Source organism: Lemur catta, chromosome X (genome assembly GCF_020740605.2).
Source record: "Lemur catta isolate mLemCat1 chromosome X, mLemCat1.pri, whole genome shotgun sequence".
In the NCBI taxonomy this organism is placed as follows: Eukaryota; Metazoa; Chordata; class Mammalia; order Primates; family Lemuridae; genus Lemur; species Lemur catta.
The window spans coordinates 11,559,879-11,583,032 of NC_059155.1; the positions used below are offsets into that span (position 1 = coordinate 11,559,879).

Below are 23,154 nucleotides of genomic sequence, written 5' to 3' on the forward strand. Positions count from 1 at the left end.
TGAGAGGAGCCTCAGCCGCAAGAGAGATGGGTTCTGAGACTGCCAAAGGAGGCTGGGTATGGAGTCCGTCTGTTCTACACTGCCCCCAGGCACCTGCTGGCTGCAGGTGCCCTGGCTCAAGGCTGGGGTGCTTTCTGTTGCTCTCTCTGACTTCCCTTCTAGTTCTGCTCCAGAGCTGAGCAGTACAACTCTGGGCTTGCTTGTGGTTCCCAGGTTTCTGAGCCATCCCTGTTTTGCCATCAGTTTTAGCATTTTTATATCCAAGGGGCTTCAGGGTGACAATCTGGCGTGGGGGGGAGGGGGAAGGAAAAGGCTAGTGGATTTGTCTGGAAACTGGTTTTGTCTGGCAAGACCTTCTGTTTCCTTAAAGTGTGTGTTTACTTGGGGTAATAGAGGGTAGGGGAGAGTGCTTCTGGAAATTTGGGAACTTGTCTTGAAGCTGTGTTTGCATAGCAAGTATAGTATTGTAATTTAGATTGAAGGCATATTTGGGGTGGCTTTTAGGGGTCAGCTGGGTAAGCTAAAGATCCTCCCAAAGTCTCCACTAGTTCTGTGGAGCCCAGAGTTGCACAGATGCCATTGTCAAGCTATGCATGCAGAATACAGAACCCCCAGCTTCCAACAAAATAAAGCATACACCCTCATGGACAACCTCTGCCATCTGATATGAGCCCTGTGCTTCCCGAAGGGGGTGTTTTTGGGGGCCTCACGAGGTTTCTACCCAGACACCTACAGTCCTGGGGTTGGGTGGGCTCAGGTAGGAGGAGGAGGCTGCTATTGCCAGGAATTAGAGACCCAGAGCCAAAACTGTCTCAGTGGTTCTATTCAGGTCCTCAAAACAATCTCCCCGGCTTAAGGCCAGGTCATCACTAACTCATGTGTCATGAGCACTGCTGAAGGAGAATGATACTTCGCAGAGACTCCCACCCAGGTGCGGGCTTAGTGATTTGAGGAAGATGGAATTTAGTGCTATCAATTTCGGAGAGGCAGCCAGGATTTCTTTTAAGATTTACTTCCCAGCAGCCCCCTCCCACCTTGGAGACAGACTAATTCCTGACATTTGTCTAGTGGCCTTATACTTTTTAAAGCTCCTTCACATCCATTATCTCCATCAAGCCTCACAAACACCCCTGTGAAATAGGATGAGAAGGTATTATTAGCCCTGTTTGACCAACAAGAAAACTGAGGTCCCAAAAGGAAGCAGGACTCATCCAGGGTCAAACGGCTATTTAGTCAAGGAACTATGACTTCAAATGTGTTTCCTAAATCCCAGCCCTGTGATCTTTCCACCTCCCATGTGGACTCTTCCCACATAACTGTGGAGGTCTCTGCCCCTAGCCAGTGCCTAGCCCACAAGAGATGTCAATAAATAATTGCTGAATGAATGAATGGATAAGTAGTGGCAAGGCTGGAAGAAATACAAGTTCTAAAACTGCTCTTTTGAAAATGATCAGAATAGAAGGACAGGAATGCTGTGTTATTTCATCATTTTGACCAGGAAGGAAGAAGAGATCATTCCCATTTCACAGATGCCATTGTCAAGGCATGAAGCTTAGGGTAGCTCCCATAGGAAAGCCATGGGGCTCAATCTCCCAACAAGGCTGCCTTCCACTCACAGTCCTTTAAAGAGGAATGAGTGGTGTGGGTCCTTATTCCGGTAGCAGGAAGGAGTCAGAATCAGCCCTGTGGGAAATGTTCTCCCTACCTTGTCTCTGCAAGCCCCTTCTCTCCCCATGTCCCCTCCCAGTGGCTCCCGGAGGAGGGGTGTCTGGTTGCCCACTCCTTTAGGACCTCTGCACCACCACCTCTTTGACACTTTTAGAAGTCAGACCTCACAGGTCCAGTGCCTGTCTCCTAGACAGGCACCTGGACTAAGACTTTTCCACCTCCCTCAGGGCCTAGCACATAGTAGGTGCATAATAAATGTGAGAAGAATGAATTGTCTGAGGTAAAGAGGGATGGCCACTCCCTGGCTCTAGGCACTGCAGTCAAGATCCTGCCTCCCGGGGCCCCACTTCCACAGGCAAACGGACCTGGGGTTGCCATTTGTCCCTAGTGCGGTCAGAAAAAATGGGGAAACCTGAGGTGGAGGCTCAGGTATTCGAATGCCGCTTTGCAGTAGCACCAGGTGGCTTTTGAGGCAGGCAGCCCCGAATTTAAGGTCCTCAGGTTTTAAATCTTGGCCCCACCATTTATTAGTAGTTCATACATGGGGGCTATTTGCTTTGCTCCTCTGAGCCTCAATTTTGTTTTCTGTACAATGGAGAGGATGCTGGAATGAGAAAATGGATGTGAAGCACGGTGCCCGGCACTTAGTAACTGCTCAGCAAGCAGTAGCTGGATTATCTGAACATCTGTGTCCTCCGAGCCTCCCCCTCCCCAGCTCCGCGGCGCGGGGGGTGGGGCGGGGGGGGCGGTCCCCGGCGGGGAGGGGAGGCGTCCTCCGGGGGCGACGAACGCTCGGCGGCTGGATTGCTGGATTGCGGGCGGGTGCGAGGCAGCAGACGCCGTGTTTACCAGCTCCTTCGCTAGTTCGCCACCTCAGCCGCGGCTCTGGGGCCGAGCCAGTCGCCTCCTTCTTTAAGATTCTGGTCACAGCAGGGGCTGGTTTTCTAAGGCAGGCGTGATCTTTCTCTTCCTACGGACGCCGCTGCCTCTACCGTCGGCGCTGGCCACAGCCGGGGACAGCACGAGAGGGAGACAGCGAGAGGGTTCCCGGGCCGGGCAGTCGCCCAGCCCCGGCCCCGGAGAGGGCCCCGACAGTAAGTACCGCACTCCGAGCAGCCAGGTTGGGGGGCGCCTGGGCAAGAGCCAGAAAGCCGAGAGCCTGGCCCTTGAGGCAGGGGTTTTTGAGGTTGAGGGGTCGACAGCCCAGTGCTAGGGTCCTCGCCAGCCCCTTAAAGTGACTTGGGGTCGGCGCTGGCATGCGCCCCCTCGTCCCCTGTGCGCGCCCGATGGGCGCCCGCAGTCGTTGGACGGAGTTGGCGCGTCGCGAGCCGACATCCCTCTCCATCCTCCATCCCGACCCCCCCAAAGATTCATTCTGGTCGCCAGGCAGCCCGCGGGCCCCTTCGCGGCGCCACCTAAGAGGAAATTGGAGGGCAAGATGCGAGGGGATGAGGTTTTGACGCCGGTGGAAAACTGGCGGGCGCGAGCGGGAAGTTTTCCGCCGGTGTGGGGGAGAGGGTCGTGGAGAGAAGGGGTGAAGAGAGCCAGAAGCTGGGAGAGAAGCCACCAGGGTGGGGCGGGGGCGGCCCCTCCAGGTGCTTGGACCCCCTCTCTTCCCTCTCCGCTGTTCTGGCCCGCTGTTCTGCCCTGGGCCTGAGACCCGCGTCGCGTGTTGCGTAGGAACTGCAGGGCGGGGGGGCGGCGGGCGGGAGGGGGCTTCTAGCCGCCTCCCCCCCACCCTCCAGCGCCTCAGCTTCCCCAGGACCCGGTACCCTGGCTGGCCTGTCGGGGATGTGGTGGGGGGAGGGGAGGCCTCAGCGTTCACGAAGCTCTGCGGGGCTGAGACGCAAGACCACCCTACCCTACGAGGTGGTGCATTAATTGCAGAAACGTTGGCAAGTGGGAAATATGCAGGAGCACACCTGTCACTTTCTTTTCTCAGGCTGTGTAAAATTCATGGGAGAGAGGGGGCCTGAGATTGCAAGGGCACGTTTATCCTAAATCACTTAATCCCTTTTTCGGAGAACACCCAGATCTCCCTTGTGTTCTTCCGCCCCTAGTCATTCATTTTACTGAGCGTACTGATGATCCTAGTACCTACTATTACTATGTGCCCAACATTGTGCTAAGCTCTTTACCTAGTAGTAAGAATTCATATAAATAAGAACAGTAGTTGGCATTCACTCAGCGCTTTGTGTGTGCCAGGCAGAGTTTGTAGTGTTTTACATGCATCATCTTATTTAATCTTCACAACAACCCTGTGAGGTAGACAGTAATATCATCCCCATTTTACAGATGAGGTAATTGAGGCACAGAGAGGTCTATAAGCCCAAGGTCCCACAGCTAGTGAGAGGCAGAGCTTGGATTTCAGTCTCACTTCACCCCCCACTGTTAACTACTAGAAATATGATGAGAGGTTGGCTTTAATGAAGTAGTAAAATAGAGTTTGATTTCTCTATGGCAAAGCCTATTTATTCTATAGATCTGAAGTCAGGGTCCCAGGTCTGAAGAGTTTTGAATCAATTTTCAGATCACCCCCGTTACATCCTGTGAAGAAAGGCAAACTGAGTGGACCATAAGAGGACAGCAGATCCTCTTATAGACATTAGTGTGTGTCTACTAATAATGATAGTAATAATTGTTAATAGCCATTATTGAGTGCTTACTTTGCACCAAAACTTCATGTATATTTAACCTTCTTGTAGGTACTTTGAAGTAGGTACTATCATGAGCCCCATTTTATAGATGAAGGAACTGAGGCTCAAGAGGTTAAGTAACTTGCCACAGAGTTGGGATACCAGCCCAGATGTCTTAACGCCAAAGCCCAGGATGGGGTTACCCTTTGGCAGATTTGTGCATGAGGCAGAGGTTTGCCTTCCCTGGGGTCCCCTCCCCCAAGCCAGTTCCCAGAGCTCTGCACTGTCCTCTTCATTCCCCAGCCCTCCTTTGCACTAAGGAAGGGATTGTGCAGTTTGGCAGAGAAAGGGCTTCCTAGACAAGATGGAGTGTTCTGCATAGATTTGGGTTTTGTTGTTGTACTAAGTGCTATGCCTGTAACATCAATAAGTTGTTCTGCTTTATAAGTTTTATTAATTAGACAAGTGTCTGGTCTGCTGGCTTGGAGTTGTTAATCCGATATTATGGCTTTATCTGAGTACCTCTATTAGGAATTATTTTCTGAAAAGTTTTTAGAGCCTTGCTTGCAATGCTGGGCAAAGCTGTCTTCCCACCTCCTGGGGAGGGAGGGGGACTTGTTTCTAGGCTAGGACTTCAGTAGCAGGAACTGCAGCCCATACATGAGTAGTAGTATTGCTGTGCCCATTAATATTTCCCCTCCCCCCCCCCAGCTTGGCCTCTGTGAGCTGACACCTGAAACCTGAATGTGGCCAGGTCCCTTGGGCTACTCCTGTGTCACATCTGGCCCTGCAGTTGGCTTATTTGTAATTCCCCACTGTTGGCCCTGACCCATTCATAGAGCTGATTTCACATAGGCCCTCTTCAATATGGGCATAATGGAGTGTGTGAGCTTGGCTTTGGTCTCCATTACTATGGCTGGATCTCAATGCATCTGCTGGTGGTCCATCCTTCCCATCTCCTCCCACGAGAGGGGGGCCTTCCATGTGTTAGCTTTGAGGTTGTCCATAAGACACGTGGCTGGCAACCCTGGTGCTGGGCTGTGTCCCTGGTTGCCTCTGTGGCCTCTTCAAAGTGCACTGCATCATTTCATAAGACCACATGAAAGGAGTCAGTGGGTAACATTAGTCTTCAAATTAAGGATTCCCTTCAGTTTTGCCTGAATTTATTCTATGATTTCTGCTTTTAATTGCAGTGACTTAAATTCCTAGAGATTTCTACTCTTTACTGAATCTTCCTAATTATTCATTTGCTATCATGTTTGATATTCCTTTCCTGGAATGTCCTCAGCTTTACCATTCAGCTGGGGTGGGGGGGGTCTCCTGCTGGGAGTCACAGTACAGTTTGGGGGCACACTGTCCACTGTGCTTCCATAGCATCCCCTGCTGCCTCCTGTGGTGTCAGGTGACACATGGTTTTATTTTTGTCTGTTTACATACCTGCCCCTACCTTAGACTGCACCCTCCCTGAGGGGAGAGTCTGGATCTTATTTATCTCCATATCTCCAGGACTAAGTACCATGCCTGGTAAATAGAAAGTGCTCAGAAAATTTTCATTGCATACGTGAAGGAAGGAAGGAAGCAATGAATGCTATCTAAAAGCTGGTAGAGAGAGCCCTTGACTCACACAAGGAACTCTGCTATTATTCCCTTCATAAGAAGGGAGAGATAGGAGCAGAACGTGCATTATTCTGCAACAGAGAGCCCCAGCTCTATAGATTTTAATCATTGAAAAAAACCAATTACAATGTAATGCCAAAACCTGAATGCTTGGGGACGGGCTTTTCTGATTAATAGAATGTTTCTGGGTAACTGAGGGTTAGGCAAAAAAAAAAAAAAATCATTTTTCTTTACCCTTTTTGATTCTTTCTAAAATGCCTTGGTTTGCTTTTCTACCTTAGTGAGACAAGGCTGGGGTCCGTCATCATCGAATTCGTGTTGCCAAGCAGGGAGCCTGTGGGTTCTCAGGATTTCCTAGGATTGTTTCCCTCTGCCTGCTTGCAGAGTAGGATACAATCTCCTTACCTTCCCCCACTCCTGCCTGTCTTTGCTGCACCCAAAGACAAGCCCACAGGCCCTTTGAGGTTTGTAATTTCACTGTCACTCATCTCTAGGAAACAGACAGGAGTTTCCCAACTGACAACATGGAGGAGGTGCAGAGTGTCGGTGCTCACTCACGCCCTCTGAGCTAGTAATTCAGCACGAGCTCTTGCCCTTGGCTTTTATTCTTAGGTGGAAGGTTCACCGACCTCCCTCCCCCTTTTCTAAGCCCAGTTTAGGAAGGACCTTATAATTCCTTCTTCCTTCTCAGCAGGAAAGATGCGATTAGGCAGAATAAAAGGTGTCTTATTGTCCTGAGGCTGTGGTTTGGCATTTCTGGACACCTCTACACGGGGTGACATGAATTTATCAGGCCTGCGTTCACATACCCTCCTTTGGCTCAAGGCTTCTTGGCCTAATTTCTGCCCTGCCCCTGGGCTGTGCTCCTTATTGGACAGCTCAGAGATGGTATACAAGAAAGAGCCAGAGTTGCTCCTGCACAAGAGGTCAGCCTGGTGCCTGCTGGGCGTAAGGCCTGGGCTTCGGACATACCTGCATCATCGCGGGCAAGGGTAGCAGATGTGCATCTAGGTAAAGCGTCGAGGTAGATGTGCCTTTCTCTGTGCAGCTTTGACTAGACTGGCCTGCCTCTCTCCTCACAAGCTCCCCAAAAGGGCATGGGGGTGGAGAGGAGGACCTGATGTCCCAGCAGGGCCAGATATGAGAGAGGGAGTGAGGGAAAGTCCTACTCACTGTCTACCCTGGGTCAACCACGGCCTCTTGCTTCCCAGCTAACCTCTTCCCAGCAGCCCTCTCCCCCACCCAGGCTGTGTTCATGCCTCCTGCCACACACCCCTGCTCTCTTCTGTCTCTGGGCCTGTTGTCAGTGCCTTTCCTCTCTACTTTATCAAATCTGGCCTTTCCCATAGTACCCAGCTGCAGTCCTCCTCTAGAAAGCCTCCTGCTGCTTCTGGAAATCAGCAGAAGACGACAAGGGTGAACTAAATGACTTCCAAGGTCCCTGCCGACTCTAAGACTCTCCAGGAGTTTAACCAGAAGTCAGGGGTGGGGGGCATCAAAGGCTGGTGGCCCAGGCCATCGAGGTCTAGGAACTTCACAGAAAGGAGGGAGACAGCACAGCCAGCAGCCAAGTAGGCCTAGTTTGGCTTCAGGAGGCTGTGCCCAGAGGCCTGTGCAGCCAGCATCTGCCAAGCAGCCCCCAGAGGGGTGCTATTTGAGCCCTGGGTCTTTGGCTACTGGAGGCAGCTACTTGTTGGGAAGTTCCCAGAAGCTCCTGCCCACACCTGCTCCCCCTGTCTGCCCTCCAAGTTTTGTTTACAGTTCAGCCCTTGGCAGACTAAACACTGGGATCCAAGAGGAGAGAGAGATCTGGGTGGCTAGGGACCCTCTCCTGGCTTAGCATTCTGTGCCAGAGCTCTGCAGCCCCGCCTGGCCTCAGAGAGATGTGTTCACTGAGGGGAAGAATTCAGGCCTGCTGCTCCTTTCCCTGCCAGCTCCACTTTTCCCATTGTGATCATCCCCTCCTGCCTTCTGGAATTCTCTCCCCTTCCCATTTGCTCCTTTCAGTCTCCTTCTCTGGATCAAAACTACGGTCTCTGGTGACTGAGAAACTGGCCTAAGTCAGGAAGGTATCCTGGATCTCATCCTCATGCTGTTTCTGATTTGATAATAGCAGTCCCCTCCCCATGAGCTTCATCACCTAGGTCTTCTATTCTCTACTTGAGGCTCTCATTACCACGTGGCCCTCCAGCTGCAGTAGGAGCCCTGAGGGAAGAGTTGGGGGGCAGCTCCAGGGTGTTTAGAAGGGAGCAAGTGAGGACCTCCAAAAAGCTGAGGCATCCAGAGCTGGTGCCACAGCTTCTCTGTAGTGCTTGCTTTCTCCAAGCCTGTCCTTTCTCCTTCACTGTCTGCCAGGCCCTCTTCTTGTCTCATTTATCCTCTCCTGTCTTATTTTTGCCACCTCCCCTCACCTCTCCCTCCTGGCTCTGTCTGGCCCCTTTCCTGCTCCGCTGTCTTCCCCTCTTGCTTGTCTTTCCCTTTATTCCTCATCTCTCCCCTCTGGCTCAGTCAATCTCTGTCTGTCTCTGCCTCCTTCAGAATTCCCTGGTGTGGTGCATGGAGGGTGGGGGCGGGGGTGCCCAGGGCTCTTTGGAGTGACATGACAACTCCTTCAAGGGCCCATGAATATTTCATGGCTCCAGTTCCCCCTCACTGCCTTTGCCAGAGACAGGTGAGTGGGGGCTAAAACACAAGGATCTCCCCACTAACTCCGCCACAGCTCAGTGGCAGCAGCTTCAGACCTTGTGACCCAAGGTGCCATATGGCATCAGCCTCACATCTGGCACAGCCCTCACATCTGTCACCAGGCTGGCAGCCCCAGCAGGGAGGGTTTAGGAACGTGTCTGGGCCTATTAGACAACATGTCTGAAGCTATTGAATGTGTAACCCTGAGGGGAGGAGTGGGGAGGGGAAGGGCAGCTGTAGGGGGAGGGTCCTCTGTAGTCCCTCTCAGAAACACTATAGGGTTGGTCTTTTGCAAGGTGAATCTGGGCTTTCAGGTATTTGTGGAAGGACAGATGACCTTGGTATCCCTACCTACCTCCCTACCTGCTAGAACAGGTGACCAATGTCTTCATTCCAGCCCACTGGGAAAAAGTAACTGGATAACCAGAAAAAGAATCCAGAAACCCGCAGATTTTCCAGAAGATGCCTCTCCCGGCTCAGCTGAAGAGGAAATTATAGAGCCATGAAGACCTGGAAGGGAAAGAGGAAGGCAGCCCTGGGAGGGTCACACATCAGCTATCCAGACACTCTCAGGAGTGGGAAGGACTAGCCAAAGTCATCCTGCCCACCCCCATGCCTCTTGCAATTCTAAAAGGACAGTTGTCTACCCTTTAAAAAATATTCTTTCCCTGAGAAGGAATAGCTATTGGGTTTCCCATCCTTGTACCCCTACAAGGGCTGGAGCCATGCTGTCCCCCATTTCTTCTTAGATTGTAGCCCTCCTTGGTACACTTCCTTTGACTCCATTCTCTGCCTACCTTTTTCTTTGGCCAGAGGTGTTGAGGGCTTTCTCCCATGGACCAGACTTCCCATCCAGAAACCTGCCTGAGGCTGAGATACAAACAGTAGGCATTTGATAATGAATTGCATGGAATGGCCAGAAGATTCTGATCTGTATGCCTCAAAGTCAATCCTATCCTTGCATGGGTTCATTTAGAAAATATTTACTAAGCGCCTCCTATGTGCCAGGTATTACAGTAAGTGGTAGAGATATACTGTTGAACAAAAGAGACATACTCTCTGTTCTTGTGGTGTTTACAGCCAAATAATCACAGAAAAGAATATATAACTACAAATTGTGATGGGTCTTATGAAGGAAATGAACAGGTTGCAATAGTAGTAACCAAAGCAGAGTTTCCAGGGAAGGCCTCTGTGAAGAGGTGATATTTAACTGGAGATCTAAAGGATAAAAGATCAGCCTTGTGAAGAATAGGGAAAGAAGTTTCCAGGAAAAAAGGAATGCCAAGTGGGAAGGCTTTGGGGTGGTGTGTGTTGAGAAACTAAAAGGAGGCCAGTGGGGCCAGTTGTGGTAGGAAAGAGTAAGAATAGCATCAGCGGGGATGACAAGGAGGACAGGAGATCACACTGGGCTTTGTGAGCCATGCAAGAGGAATTTGGATATGATTCACTTGCAGTGGGAAATGTCTGAAGGGTTTTAAGCAGAGAAGTGATGGGATCTGATCTAGACTTTTGCAACATCTGTAGAGACCAGACTTAGAAAGGGGCAGCAGTGGATACAGGGAGACCAGGAAGGGGGCTGCTGCAGTGATCCACAGGAGAGATGATGGCGGCTTGAACTAGCCATGGAGATGGACAGAGTTGGTGAGATCTGGATGGGTTTTAAAGCGACAGCTGACAATACTTATACAATACTCAGGGATTAGACGTGGAGGGTAAAGGAAAGGGAGAGACAGGCCTCAAGAATGACTCTCGGGTTTCTGGCTTGAGTACTTGAAGAGACAGTGCTATGTACTGAGATGAGGAAGGCTGAGGGAGGCGTAGGCTTGAGGGGGGAAAAATCAAGAGTTTGGTTTTGGACATGTTAAGTTTGAGATTCCTGTGAGGCATAAAGTAGAGATGTCAGAGTATGAGTTTGGGAGCTCACAGAAGAGGTGTGAGAAGAATGCAAATTTGGGAGTTGTCTGAATATAGATTGTATTTAAAGCCGAGGACTAGATGAGATCACCTTGGGAAGGCAAGGAGAGAGAGAAGAGAAGGCCCAGGACTGGGTTCCAAAGAATTCCAATATCTAGTGATTAAGTAGGGGAGGAAAAGCCCACAAAGGACACTAAGAAAAAGGTACCTGGCCAGGGGCGGTGGCTCACGCCTGTAATCCTAGCACTCTGGGAGGCTGAGGTGGGAGGATCACTTGAGGCCAGGAGTTTGAGACCAGCCTGAGGAAGAGTGAGGCCCCATCTCTACAAAAAATAGAAAAATTAGCCATGTGTGGTGGCACGTTCCTGTAGTCCCAGCTACTTGGGAGGCAGAGGCAGGAGGATCACTTGAGCCCAGCAGTTGGAGGTTGCAGTGAGCTATGATGATGTCACTGCACTCTAGCCCGGGTGATAGAGAGAGACTGACTTAAAGAAAGAAAAGAAAAAGTAGAGAAGTAGGAGGAGAGTCAAGAGCTAGTCCCAGAAGCCAAGAGAAGAGAGTGTCTCAAGAAGGAGGGAGTGGCCAACTATGTCAACAGCTGTTGAGAGGTTGAGCAAGTTGAGAACTGAGAGATGACCGTGGAGGCCAGTGGGGACCTTAACAAGAGCAACTCTGTGGAGTGATAGATATGGAACCCAGATGATGGTGGATGGAGGAGCAAATAAGAAATGGAGGCATGGTGACAGTAGCCATATTACAGATAAACAAACCAAAAAAAAAGGAAATGGAGGCAATATGTGTATAAAACCCTTTTGAGGAATATTTGCTGTGAAGGGGAGCAGAAAAATGTGTCAGTAACTACAAGGGGATTGTGGAGTAGAAGGAGGTGGGTTTTGTTTGTTTTCTTAAGAATGGGTGATCTTCACTAGCATAGTAGCACGATTTTGGAGAGGTGGAGAGATTGATGATCTATCTAGTGAAGACAGTGAATGTCCAAAGGAGCAGAATCCTTGAGAAGATGAGAGAGGATGGAACCAGAGCATAAGTGAAGAGATCGGCCATTGATAGAAGAAAAGAAACATTCTCCATTTTAATAGAGAAAAGGAAAACATGGGTACAGATGTAGACAGGGTGATGTGGAGATTTAGTGGTGGTACGAGGCGGGAGCTCTCATCTGATGGCTTCTGATTTTGCAGTAGTATATTGGGATGAGGTTATCAGCTGAGATTTTGGGGGACAAATGGGAAGTTGAGGAAGATCGAGGAGGCAGGGGAAGCTATGAAATAGTCATCTTAGAAAGTGAGAAAGTGGTGACCAGAAAGCATGGAGAGCCCATACCAGGGTTGAGATTGTGAATTTTAAAACAAAAGCCAGCTACCCAGTTGTGTGATTTTTCTCCAGCTACCTTCAGCTACTCTGATGCAGGCGTGGAGAATGCATATGGTTGAGTTCACCATGGAGGAGCGAGGTTCTGCAAGGTGATTATGCCAGAGGGAGGGGAAGTAAGGGAGTTGAAAGTGTTTGCAAAAGAATGATCATAATGATAGATAGACTGGGAACTCTAATCTGGACATGAAGGCAAGTGAAAATAAGAAGGAATTCAAAGGAGAATAAGAAAGTGAATAACTGGGGGTAAGTACTTGGAGGTAGGCCTCTCTGAAAAAGTGACATTTAAGCTGAAACTTGAAGGATGAAGAGTCGGCCCTGCAAAGAGTAGAGGAAGAGATTTCCAGGAAAAGGAAATATCAAGTGGGAAGTAAATAGGTGATCATGATGCGTTCAGATGAGTCCTGCAGTGAGGGCCCTTATGGCGGTAAACTGGCAGGATGGATGGTATAGTAGAGAGTGGGACGTTGAGGATATTGATTTGCCAATAGTATCAAGAGTTGGAGTGGGCACATCCATTAGGATGGCTATTATAAAAGCAAAACAAGATAACAAAATAACAAGTGTTGGCCAGGATGTGGAGAAATTGGAACCTTTGTGAATTGGTGGTGGGACTGTAAATGGTACAGCCACTGTGGAAAACAGTATGACAATTCCTCAAAAAATTAAATGTAGAATTACCATAAGATCCGGCAATTCCATTTCCGAATATGTACTCAAAAGAAGTGAAAGCAGGGACTACAATAGATATTTGTACACCCGTGTTCATAGCAGCATTATTCACAATAAGCTAAAGGTGGAAACAATCCAAGTGCCCATCAACAGATGAATAAAATGTGATATATACATACAGTGGAATATCATTCAAACTTGAAGGAAATTCTGATACGTGCTACCACATGGATGAACCTTGAAGACATTATACTCGGTGAAATAAGCTAGTGGCACATAGTGACAAATACTGTATGATTCCACTGATATGCCGTACCTAGAGTATCAAATTCATAGAGACGGAAAGAGGAATGATGGTTGCCAGAGCCTAGGGGAGGGGAAGGGGGGTTAGTGTTTAGTGGGTACAGAGTTTCAGTTTGGGAAGATAAAGGAGCAAGATTTTTTGCAGAAAGAGTAATGGCCTGGAGGCACCATTGGCAAGCTGGGAGGACACCTAACCCACCTGCAGGTTGTGGAGGACTCGAGACTGGAGAGAGAAAAACAAAAACAAAATAAAAAGGTTTGTTATGTAAAATTTTGGATTCAGTCAAAAGGCCACACTTAAGGATCTAGAAGGCTACATGTGGCCTTAAGACCACAGGTTCCCCACCCCTGGAAGAGTGCTACCTCTTCCAGATCTTTTCTCTCCTTCCCAACACAACTGTACCTCTCTTATTTCATATTCGTTTGGAGCCTTCCCTGTTCTCTCCTGGGGTAAGTCTGACTCAACCAGCGAGTTCTTTGTTTGCATGAATTTATGTGTCCACAAAAGATAACATTTGTTTTAACTGGGGCCTGCAATGCCATAACCCAACGGAATAAAAGCACCTCAGTCCTCCCACCTGACTGTGACTCTCTCATTGTCTAAGAATAGCATTCTTTTAAATCCTTGCTTCTCAAAGTGTCGTCTGTGGTCTAGCAGCATGGGTACCACCCTGGAATTTGTTAGAATCTCAGACCTTGCTCCAAACCTACTGCATCAGAATCATTTTAGCAATACCTCCAGGTGATTCATATGCACTTTAAAGCTTGAGAAGCACTGCTAGAATAAGGAACAGCTAGCTGAAGTAACAGGTGAGGGCTTTTTTACAGGAAGAAGGGTTTGTGTCCAAGCTCCTTACAAGAGGGCACCCAGAGCAGCTACTTCAGAACCCCGGGGATAGGGCTGCCATCTCTACTACCAAGAGAACATGGCATCTCATGGGGGCCCAGCTGCTAGCCTGCCATGCTGGATCTCTGGACCCTCCAGGAGAGTGAGGCTCCTGTTACTGAAATCAGAGGGCTAATTGGCCCCACATGGTTCCAATCCTGCCAGTCTCGAGGGGAGTGACAAGACTCCCTAAGGAGTCAACCAAATGTAAAGAAAAAGGAGCCAAAGGCAAGGAGGGGTGGAAAACTAAAAGCTATGCTTGGAAATTTAACTGTTACATTTTTATCTTCCTGCCCAAAAGTGCAAGGAGGGAGAGCATCAGCTTAGAACCATTCCATATTCTTCTTGGTTCGTTTGTCCTTTAGCCACATCCTGCCTAGCAACAGTTGTTAACATGAGCCCAAGCCACCAGTTTGTCTTTGGACAGTGAAGAAGGGATCAGTTTAGCCCACAGAGGAGTCAGGGTGTCCAGAAGGAGCCAGGTTGTCTGACAGTTGGGTCAGGGAAAGAGCTGCCTGGAAAATGAGGGGACAGAGTGCATTGTGAGGCTGTTTCCTAAAAGCAAGGAATTAATGGGGGAAGAGCTTGGGCTTTGTGAAGCAGGTGAAGATTATCGTCGGCTCCCTTTATCTGCTCCTCTGGCCACCCCGAATAATGCTGCCAGTAATATCGCCACTTCTACATTTGTGTGATATGCTTAACCTTCCAAAGTGCTTCTGTAGTCATGATCTCATTTTATTCTCCCAACATTGTGGAGTGAACGGGCTCAGAGACAGGTTAATTATGATGAGGGCTGAGCATCCAGGCTGGGCCAGGATATGAAGTGCTGCTGGCTGTAGGGTTGGGGCAGCTCCGCAATGGGGACTCTGGATAGCCAGTGGGTGCAGGTGGGGGTGCTGTGATTGTGGGTCCTGTCTGAGAGATTTGGCCCCAGCCAAGTCACTAATGTGCTTAGCCTCTATGAGTCTGTTTCTTCATCTCCTGCTTCAGAGGCTGGGATGGAGGAGGAGCTGTCACCTAGCCGATTTGGCAGGACAGTAAGAGGCTGTGAGGAGATAATGGATGTGAAAGCACCTTTTCTCAAATGAGGTAATGGGTATAAAAATGACAAGAACCACATGGATATAAAATGTTATTATCATTAGGCATAAGAGAAAGGCTAGAGGGCAAGCTTGGCACAGGGTGAGGGGTACCTTTGGGGACCTTGGGTAGGAAGGGGACAGAGTGAAGGCATTGCATGCTTTGAGGCAAACAACAGAAGAAAACAGCAGGTCTCAGAAACAAAGCTGGAGGGGGGATAAGCTTTGGCTGCTTCATAATTTTGTTCAGGGTTGTCCTGTTTGAAGGGACCAGAAGCCAAGCATCTTTCAAAGTCAAATTGCCTGTCCCCCAGGAGGGTGGTCATGTGACCCATGGACAGCTGAGCTCCTGTCATCCATCACTGCTTGCCTTCAGTGTCACTCCCAAGTCTCCAGGCACTTAGCAAATTTCAGAGGGACTGAGCTGCCTGGAAGATGTAAACCCCAGGAGGGAAGGAACAACTTGTATTTGAATTGTAAAATGGCCTTCTGGTCTGCTAATGGAGGTGTTTCTCCCATGTCCCAAGATGCCTGGGAAGGCCCAGGCAATGTGAGGAAAGGACTACTTGCAGAATCGAGGGAGGATGCAGTTAGGGACAGTTAGTCCAGTTTAGTTAGGGACATCCCAGGGATGAATGTGTGTTAGTCGCATCTGGAGACATACCTGTGGCTGTGGGAGAAATAGCTGGGCCCCCTGCAGAAAGACGGGGCACACTCATGGACAGAACTTGGGTTATTGTCTCTCTCCCCAGCTCTGCCCTTTCCTGGCCAGGCAGCGCAATTCCCACTGCCTGCATGGAGCCTTCTCCATGCCTTCCTCTGAACACACAAGTTGGAACTTATAGACCTCATCTACTAGTTTCAGCACTCTAATTCCCTTGTTCAGTGTACACTTGTCTGTTCTCCCCCAGTTAGACTGGAAGATCTTTGAGGGCAGAGACCTGTAACTTCTCTTGGGTCCCCCAGAGCTCTGGACCGTCTGAGCAGGCACTCCATAAATACTTGTTGATTGATTAACACAAGTCAAAAAGAGTAAAGCAAAACACTTGTGTCACAAAAGGCTCTTTGCCCATTGGTTCCTCTGGGTCGAGGAATGCCCGTTTTCATCAGAAGTGGAGGCACCTCAAGGCCCAGTGGAGACTGAAGTGTCCCTAGCTTCAAAAAAAGGAGCAAAGCCCTCCGCTGCAGTGGCGCTGAGTGCAGGACAGCGTCCAGAGTGCTTCTGCGGCACACCTGTGTCTTTCTTGCCGGTGTTCCTGCCCCCCACAGCCACATTCTGCACAGCCTGACAGGCTCTCATCCTCCAGCCTGCCCTGGCTTGTGCCCATGTCGGAAATGAGCTAGTGTCATCCCAAGAAGAGGCCCTTTTAGCGCCAATGAGGTCTGATGGCAGGAGGCAAAAGGCTCATTTTGGAAGCAGCCCCAGGGGTGAGGCAAGACAGCAGCTGCAGGAAGATGTTCTCTGGCTCCCTTCAAGGCCAAGCTCCTGCCTGCCACCAGGAGCACAAATGAGAGAAGCATCAGCCTGTGGCCACCCTCACAAGACCCTTATACTGGAAGGGTCCGTGTTCAAGACACTGACCAGCCACATTCCAACTTCAGAGTGACTTTCCGTTGCTAAGTGACCATTTGTCTTACCAGTGTGAGAGGGAAGGCACCAGTTTCTGAATTTGCCTTCTGGAGGCTTGACCTCATCCTAGCATCCCCTTCTACCTCCCTAGGGGGCGATAGACTCCAAGCCAATGTAGGCGCAGCCAGAGCGGATGTGGCTGAATTCAAATCAGCCATGGTCTGTCTTCCTTTCCAAGTTCTTGTATGCTAGAGACAAGCCCAAGGTTCTTTTGCTGGGCTATGAATTTCTCTTCTATCCAATTACTCTAAATCTTCTCCCCTCCCCCAAGTTCTTAAGCTCCTCTCTAAGTACTGAATTTGTGTCCTGATAAACAACCTAACTGCTTGAAACCGTTTGTTACTGATGAATTCGATAGTCTTAGCTAATCAACAATTGCATCACTCTCAAAGTGTCAAAACCTCCTGCTTCTTTTACATACCTTATACTAGTTTGATTAATTAGCTCCTGGCCCTCTGTATCTTGTTCTAAAGGGCCCTGCCTGGAACCTTAATTCTAGAGAATATACATACAGAGGCTGGAGAACTTAAGCCCATCCAGTAGGCCTGAAAGCCTGGGGCTGTAGTGGTGCCAAGTCAGGGGCTAAGGCTCTGGGTCCCTTGGCTCTGGCTCCCTCTCCTCCACCTGCCCTGCCTTTCCCCTGGACCTTCCATTCCCTCTTTTACCTCCTTCCCTTCCCATTACCCTCCCAGGCTCCACTGTCCCTACACCCTCACGCTTCAGGGCTCTTCAGTTGAACAGTACACTCAGGCGCGTACTTGCCTGCAGTATGCCTCCCCCTGGCCCTTGATGGATAACATTTATAAAGCTCTTGTGGAACTCCTAAGCTTCAGTAACTTACGTTGTGGGCATCAGGAGAACAATCTGTAATCTCTCCCAGGTGTTAGGGCAGCAATTTCTCTTCTCCTAGCTCCTTTTGGTTTCAGGTTTTCTGGCAGCCCCAGGACGCAGCTCCCCTTCTGGCCCCCAGGAGCCATTTTCCAGGTGTCCCATGAACTGAGATAAGTTGGCATCATGTACAATTGCATAAGGTAATGGGCCTAAACAGCACATTTGTTTACATATGCCACCGAAATAGTTTACTTTTATATGTAACCTAAGAGATATCCAAGTTTAAAATTGCACAAGGACTTCATGAAGATGCTCCACATTCTGGAACAACTTCACATTTCTTGCCCACTCACTTGCCTGTTTTGTTTTCTATTCCCTTTGGTTTCCCTTAGGAAGTTCATAGCCAATTCAATGGGTGATACCAGTTACCTTCTGTAGAACATTTACATTAGGCTTCTTCTGGAATTCCAATATCTTAGAGGAAGAGTCCAACTCGAATTTCAGGCTCATGGCACCGGTTTCTTCTGTTGGCTCTAGCCCCAAAGACAGTGGCTTCTGCTTTCTAGATCCCTCTTTCTCCAATCTGAAAGATGAGGTAGTTGTCACCTCTGTTGATTCCAGAGGATGTAGGAAGCTAAGCTGTGAACTTCTGGGTGCCAGGGCCAGAACCCTAACCAATGTCCCTCCCAGCTGGTTCTGAGGCTTAGTTCCCTTTCCATCTTGTTTTGCTCCCATCTTCCCTTTCCCCCAGTCATGTGATGCAGGAAGAGAGTGCAAATGATATGGAATGTGAGCAGCTGCCAGCAGAGATACCACGACAAGTGATCATTCACCGAGACCCTATATATGGCTTTGGCTTCGTGGCTGGCAGTGAGAAGCCTGTGGTGGTTCGATCTGTGAGGCCAGGTAGGTGTCCCTCAGAGTGTCTCCTAGCCCTGACTCTTACCCCCCAACATCCACATATCTTCCCAAAGAGCAGAGCTTCTGAGTGTTCCAACTGTGTTGCTGAGGAATTCATGAAAAATGGGTGAAGACTTGCCCACCAATAACTGTGTGGGGGAGCTGGCCTCTTAAGACTGACAGACACAAACCACTGAGGATGCTTGGGGCCCTAGACAGAGGCTGCAGTTGATTGTTTAATAGGGTCTGGGCCTTAATAAAGCTTCCTTTTGCATAGAACATTCATAGAAGAGCCATAATGCCTTGGATGAGAAAGTACCTATTCAATTCAATTCAACAAGTATTTATATATTGCTTACTCTAAGCCCAGCAATGTTGTAGGGAAGTGTAAGACACAGTTGTTGTTCTCAAGATTCAACCAGCAGGCTGTGGAGACTTGGACTTATTCATTAAATAAGTCAGCCATTGAAGACCAGAATCAGGAGACAGAGCCAGAATCAGGAACCAGATCTGTCCCTTGTCCAGGGGAGAGGAGAATGAAACCTCTGAATGCCAGAGTGGCAATAACAACATCTACCATTGTTTAAGCATCTGCTATGTGCTTTACATCATCTTGTTTAATTCTCACAGCCAAGCCTACAAGGTAAATAAATAATATCATTCCCATTTTACAAATGAGGAAACTGAGGCATAGAGGAAGAAAAGTGATTTGTCCAGAGTCCCTCAGCTAGGAAGCAACAGAGCCAGGGTTTGCACCTGGGCCTGTCTGATGCCATGTAGTGGAAGTAGAGCTTGAGTGGGACCATGTGGGTTGGAACGAGCAAGAGCCCCACGTAAACTGTGAAGCCCTGGCATCATGAATGAAATGCAAAAGGGCCGAAGCACTGTTTTGTTTTGAGTCTGCTAGGCATTGACAGAAAAGACAGACGGAAAGGAGCTTTATCCCTGACTTGCTGGGCCTGAGGCTTTAGATGTTTACAACAGTTTCTCGCTCAGTCAAGAAGAGCAGCCGGAGTACAAACTGGTCTTGCAGAAATTTGATGAATTTTGCAATCCTCAAAGGAAAAACCTCTTTCTTCAACTAGAGGGCACAGAGAAAAAAATAATAATTCAGTACGGGAGTTCATGGCTGACCTAAGGCTCCGTAGTCAGTCATGCAGTTTGGCAAAAGGGTTTTGAATCTCTGATCAGAAATCAAATTTATCCTGGGAAAGATAAAACTTAGTAATAGACCACCGGGAGCCCCTGCTTTAACTTCAAATGGGACAGAATTTGCATGGCTGGAAGGCTCCAGGCCTAGAGAGGGTCAGCTGCAAAAGGTAGAAGAATGAAGAGGAAGGAGTTGGAGGGGTGAAGAGAGAGAAGGAGAAAGCACCAGGCAAGAGGCACAGAAAGCCATGGGGCTGGCAGATGCAGCCCTATAAAAGACTCGGCTGATCCACATTGCTGCTTCTGGGCCAGGTGGCTCCTAAATGCAGAGGACTTGTTTCATTCTGTATTTGAGGCCCTAAGGAAAGACAAAGAAGCATCCTACAGAGGAGCAATTATGGTTGAGCAAGCCAACAAGCCATTCGTGAAAGCAGTAGTAGACTGATGTTACCAGTGCCATCAGAGGGCCAAGGTCCATGCATGAGGACCTCTTCCATTAGAAAGAAGAAAGGGAGGAAGTGAAGGATGAAGGAAGGAAGGAGGGAGGAAGACAGGGAAGTGGGAAGGAAGGAAGGAGAGAGAGAGAGAGAGAGTGGCCCCCACGTAAGAGATTGGCATTTTTGGCAGAAGTAGATAGAAGAGATGAAATGAGTTGAAGGAATTGTCCCTTGGAGCATATAGTAACTGCCATTTATTCAATTCTTACCAACACCAATCTACTATTTTAAGTGCTGTACATTCATCATCTCATTTATCCTCCCAGCCTTCTTCTGATGTATAGGTACAGTCACTTCCCCATTTTACAGATGAGGTAAGAGAGACTCAGAGAGATTAAATGTCTCACCCAAGGTCGTGCAACTAGTGAATTGGAGATTTGGGATTAGAGTCCAGGTCTGCCTGGCTGCAAAGAGTGTACTCTTTACCACCACATTCTTCTCCTAAAGTCACTGTGCTGTCAGGAGACTTGGCCTAGTGTGTTTGGGGCCATTGCTGCTCGAGCCGTGAATCCTGCTGGCTGTGCTGGCATAGATAGCCATCCTCAGCACACGGCCCCATACTCCAGAGCCACTGAGCTGTGCTCAAGTGACATATTTGCTGTGTATGTTCATGTTTTTGGAATTTGGGCAGCGTACTTCTTTGTGGACAGTGGGAGAAGTTGGGATCTGGCCCTTTAAAGTGGACACAAGCAGGAATCAAGGCCGGTTAGGGAGTGGGACATGTTATTAAACATTTCTTTTGAGTTTGACTCAGGCTGGATCTGACTTTTCAATCTCCCTGAGTCTCTGAAAATCTTTTCTCCAAGAAGATGTTGCATAAACACCAGAGGCGGCGCACAGACTTGTGGTAGCCCTCTAACCCCCACTCTTTACCCCAGCCAAGAAGGCATGGCCCTCAGAGAGGTCTGCTTTCTTTCTTAACCTTGGCAGTAGAGATGGGAAAGAGAGAAAGCAAATATCCAATTGCCCAGGGATATGTACCTTGTTCCTCTCATTTATTGGACAGTGACATTTCTCAGTACTGAAAAAATAAATAAAACCCTTTAGGTCTTTTAGTCCATCCTCTGTGTCCAGGCAAGTGAATGCCTAAATCATTCCAGACCAGTAAGTCTGAGTAATATTCAAGTAAGAAGATTCCTCCACCTCCTCCTGTCACCTGTACCACCTCCAGTAGTCTGGAAGTCATTCCTTATGCCTAAGCAAATCCCTCCTATGAAATGGAAGTCCCATGTTCCTTTTTAGAACCGAGCCAGTAAAGCATTTATTGACTTCATCTGAGTATGAGGCCCGGGCTTGGGTCCTTTTGCTTCCATGCCACACCCAGCTAAAGGAGGTCCACTCCATTCTCTTTCTTCATTCCGCTGCCCTCTGTCTGCCCTATGCAGCAGTGGCAGTAGCAGCAGAGAGCTCGCACAGCACCCCCTCCACCACTACTCAGCCTGCATCATCTCCCGCAGCCCGCAGCACCCGCTTCAGCTCTCGGGCACTGGGGACTTGCCCAAACTTGTGCTTTCCCAGCAGTAGCCCTAAGCCCTCATGCCTCTCTCCTCTCCTCTGCAGGAGGCCCCTCTGAGGACAAGCTCCTGGCTGGTGACCAGATTGTGGCTATTAATGAGGAGGACGTGAGTGAAGCCCCCAGGGAGAGGTTCATAGAACTCATCAGGTAACAGGGGCCTCTTGGGCCTTGGCAGGAGCTGAGTGGTTCCCAGCCCTGTCTCATCAGCGGCAATAGGGCTGTCACTGCCCCCCCTGACCCTGAGAGAAGAATCTTCCCAGGCACAGAAGCCCCAGACAGGGCTCCTGGCTACCCAGAACCTCAGAGGCCAGATGTTCAAGGTCACCAGGGTCCCTCACACATCCTGGCTTAGCCTTTTCCAATGGTGTGAATAGAGACAAAGAAGAACCTCCTAGAGCCTCACTTCCACCTCCCTCCACCCAGCTAATCTCACCCAAGCCCCTTGGTTTTTGAGTTACTGTGCAGTGGGACAGACCAAGTGGCCGATGGGAAGCAAACAAGCCGGAACACTCTGAGATAAGCAAAGAGCAAGCAACACATTGTTCCCGCTTCCTCCTGATCCTCCCCCGCCGCCCCCCCCATAAAACACACACACACACACACACACACACACACACCACAAGAAGTAAATCAGAATCCCTGGGCAGCAGGTTGAGGAAGGGAACTTGCCATTTTGTATTCTGCCCACAGCATTTGTGACCCCTTAATGCCCTCCCCAGATGGGAGCAGGTGAGAGAGAAAGGGAGTGTTGGAGGACCACCACCATCTGTACATGGAGAGTAATCACATTGTCTTTGCCCATCCCTTACCCCTACACACATTGCACATACACACACACCCCATACACACTCCCCTACCCCTCCCTACACCATACACTCACACCATATGCACACACCCTGGCATAAGTTTGTCAATAAGGAATGAGAGAATAGAGGTGAAGGCTCTAAACTCCACAGGCTAACCTGAGTTTTGGGTACCTTGGCTATCTCCCTCCAAATGGAACCATGTGCATGTGCGTGTGCTCTCTCAGCCCCCACCCCACCCCTGCTGGCCTTGCATAGTCTGGCTCCATCTCTGCCTCCATCTTCTTCGATCCCTCTTCGTTCAGAGTGTTTTCATCCCACTCACCTTTGTGAGGACCCCAAAAGCCCATCTGGTCTCAGAGCTCCTCCTTTGCCTTCAAAGGTAGACTTCATATTCTGCGTGTGGAACAGCGCCCTCTTACTAGCTCTGGAAGGGTTGGAATGCTTCTTCCTGAAGTCCAGAGGAGGTCTTCTTGGCATGCTTCCCCTCCAGCTCAATACCTTGAAATGTGTCTGTTCCCTAATGACCTTTACTTTGTCTCTTCTCCAAGTTCAGTTGTTTGCTGCATTTCCTCACCCTCTTCCCTCCACCTTTCACCCTTCACCCTCCACTACCACACCAATATGGGGTGAGTTCTTTCACCTCCATCAGGGCATGTTAGGGCTTTTCCAGCTTGACCTCTCAGAAGTCACCGCTTTGCTTCTAGTGGATATCTTTGCGCCCTAGAACAAGGTAGCCTGATTTTGTCAGGGATTCTGGAGCTCCCTCAGGGTTAAACATAGCTCACTCTTTTGATAACCTAAGGGGCCCAGGGGTCATTCATTTATTTATTTATTCATTCAATAAATATTTATTATTAAGTGTCTACTATGAACCAGGCACTGTTCTAGGCACCGAAGATATAGCAGTAAATAAGATGGACCAAAATCCCTGGCTTATTGGAGTTTACATTTTAGTGAAAAAAGACATGCCATAAGCAGT

At 49.1% G+C, this 23,154-nt stretch overlaps 1 protein-coding gene across 1 annotated transcript in view; it reads left to right on the plus strand.

Moving 5' to 3' along the window:
- Positions 1-13,540: 13,540 nt before the first annotated feature.
- FRMPD3 (FERM and PDZ domain containing 3) overlaps positions 13,541-23,154 on the plus strand; it is a 65,431-nt gene continuing 55,817 nt past the window's right edge. Inside the window, exons 1-5 of the mRNA XM_045537808.1 lie at positions 13,541-13,561; positions 13,710-13,870; positions 17,169-17,342; positions 18,059-18,213; positions 21,414-21,516. Of these exons, the coding sequence (XP_045393764.1) occupies positions 13,541-13,561; positions 13,710-13,870; positions 17,169-17,342; positions 18,059-18,213; positions 21,414-21,516 (614 nt within the window). The remainder of the gene's footprint in view (positions 13,562-13,709; positions 13,871-17,168; positions 17,343-18,058; positions 18,214-21,413; positions 21,517-23,154) is intronic.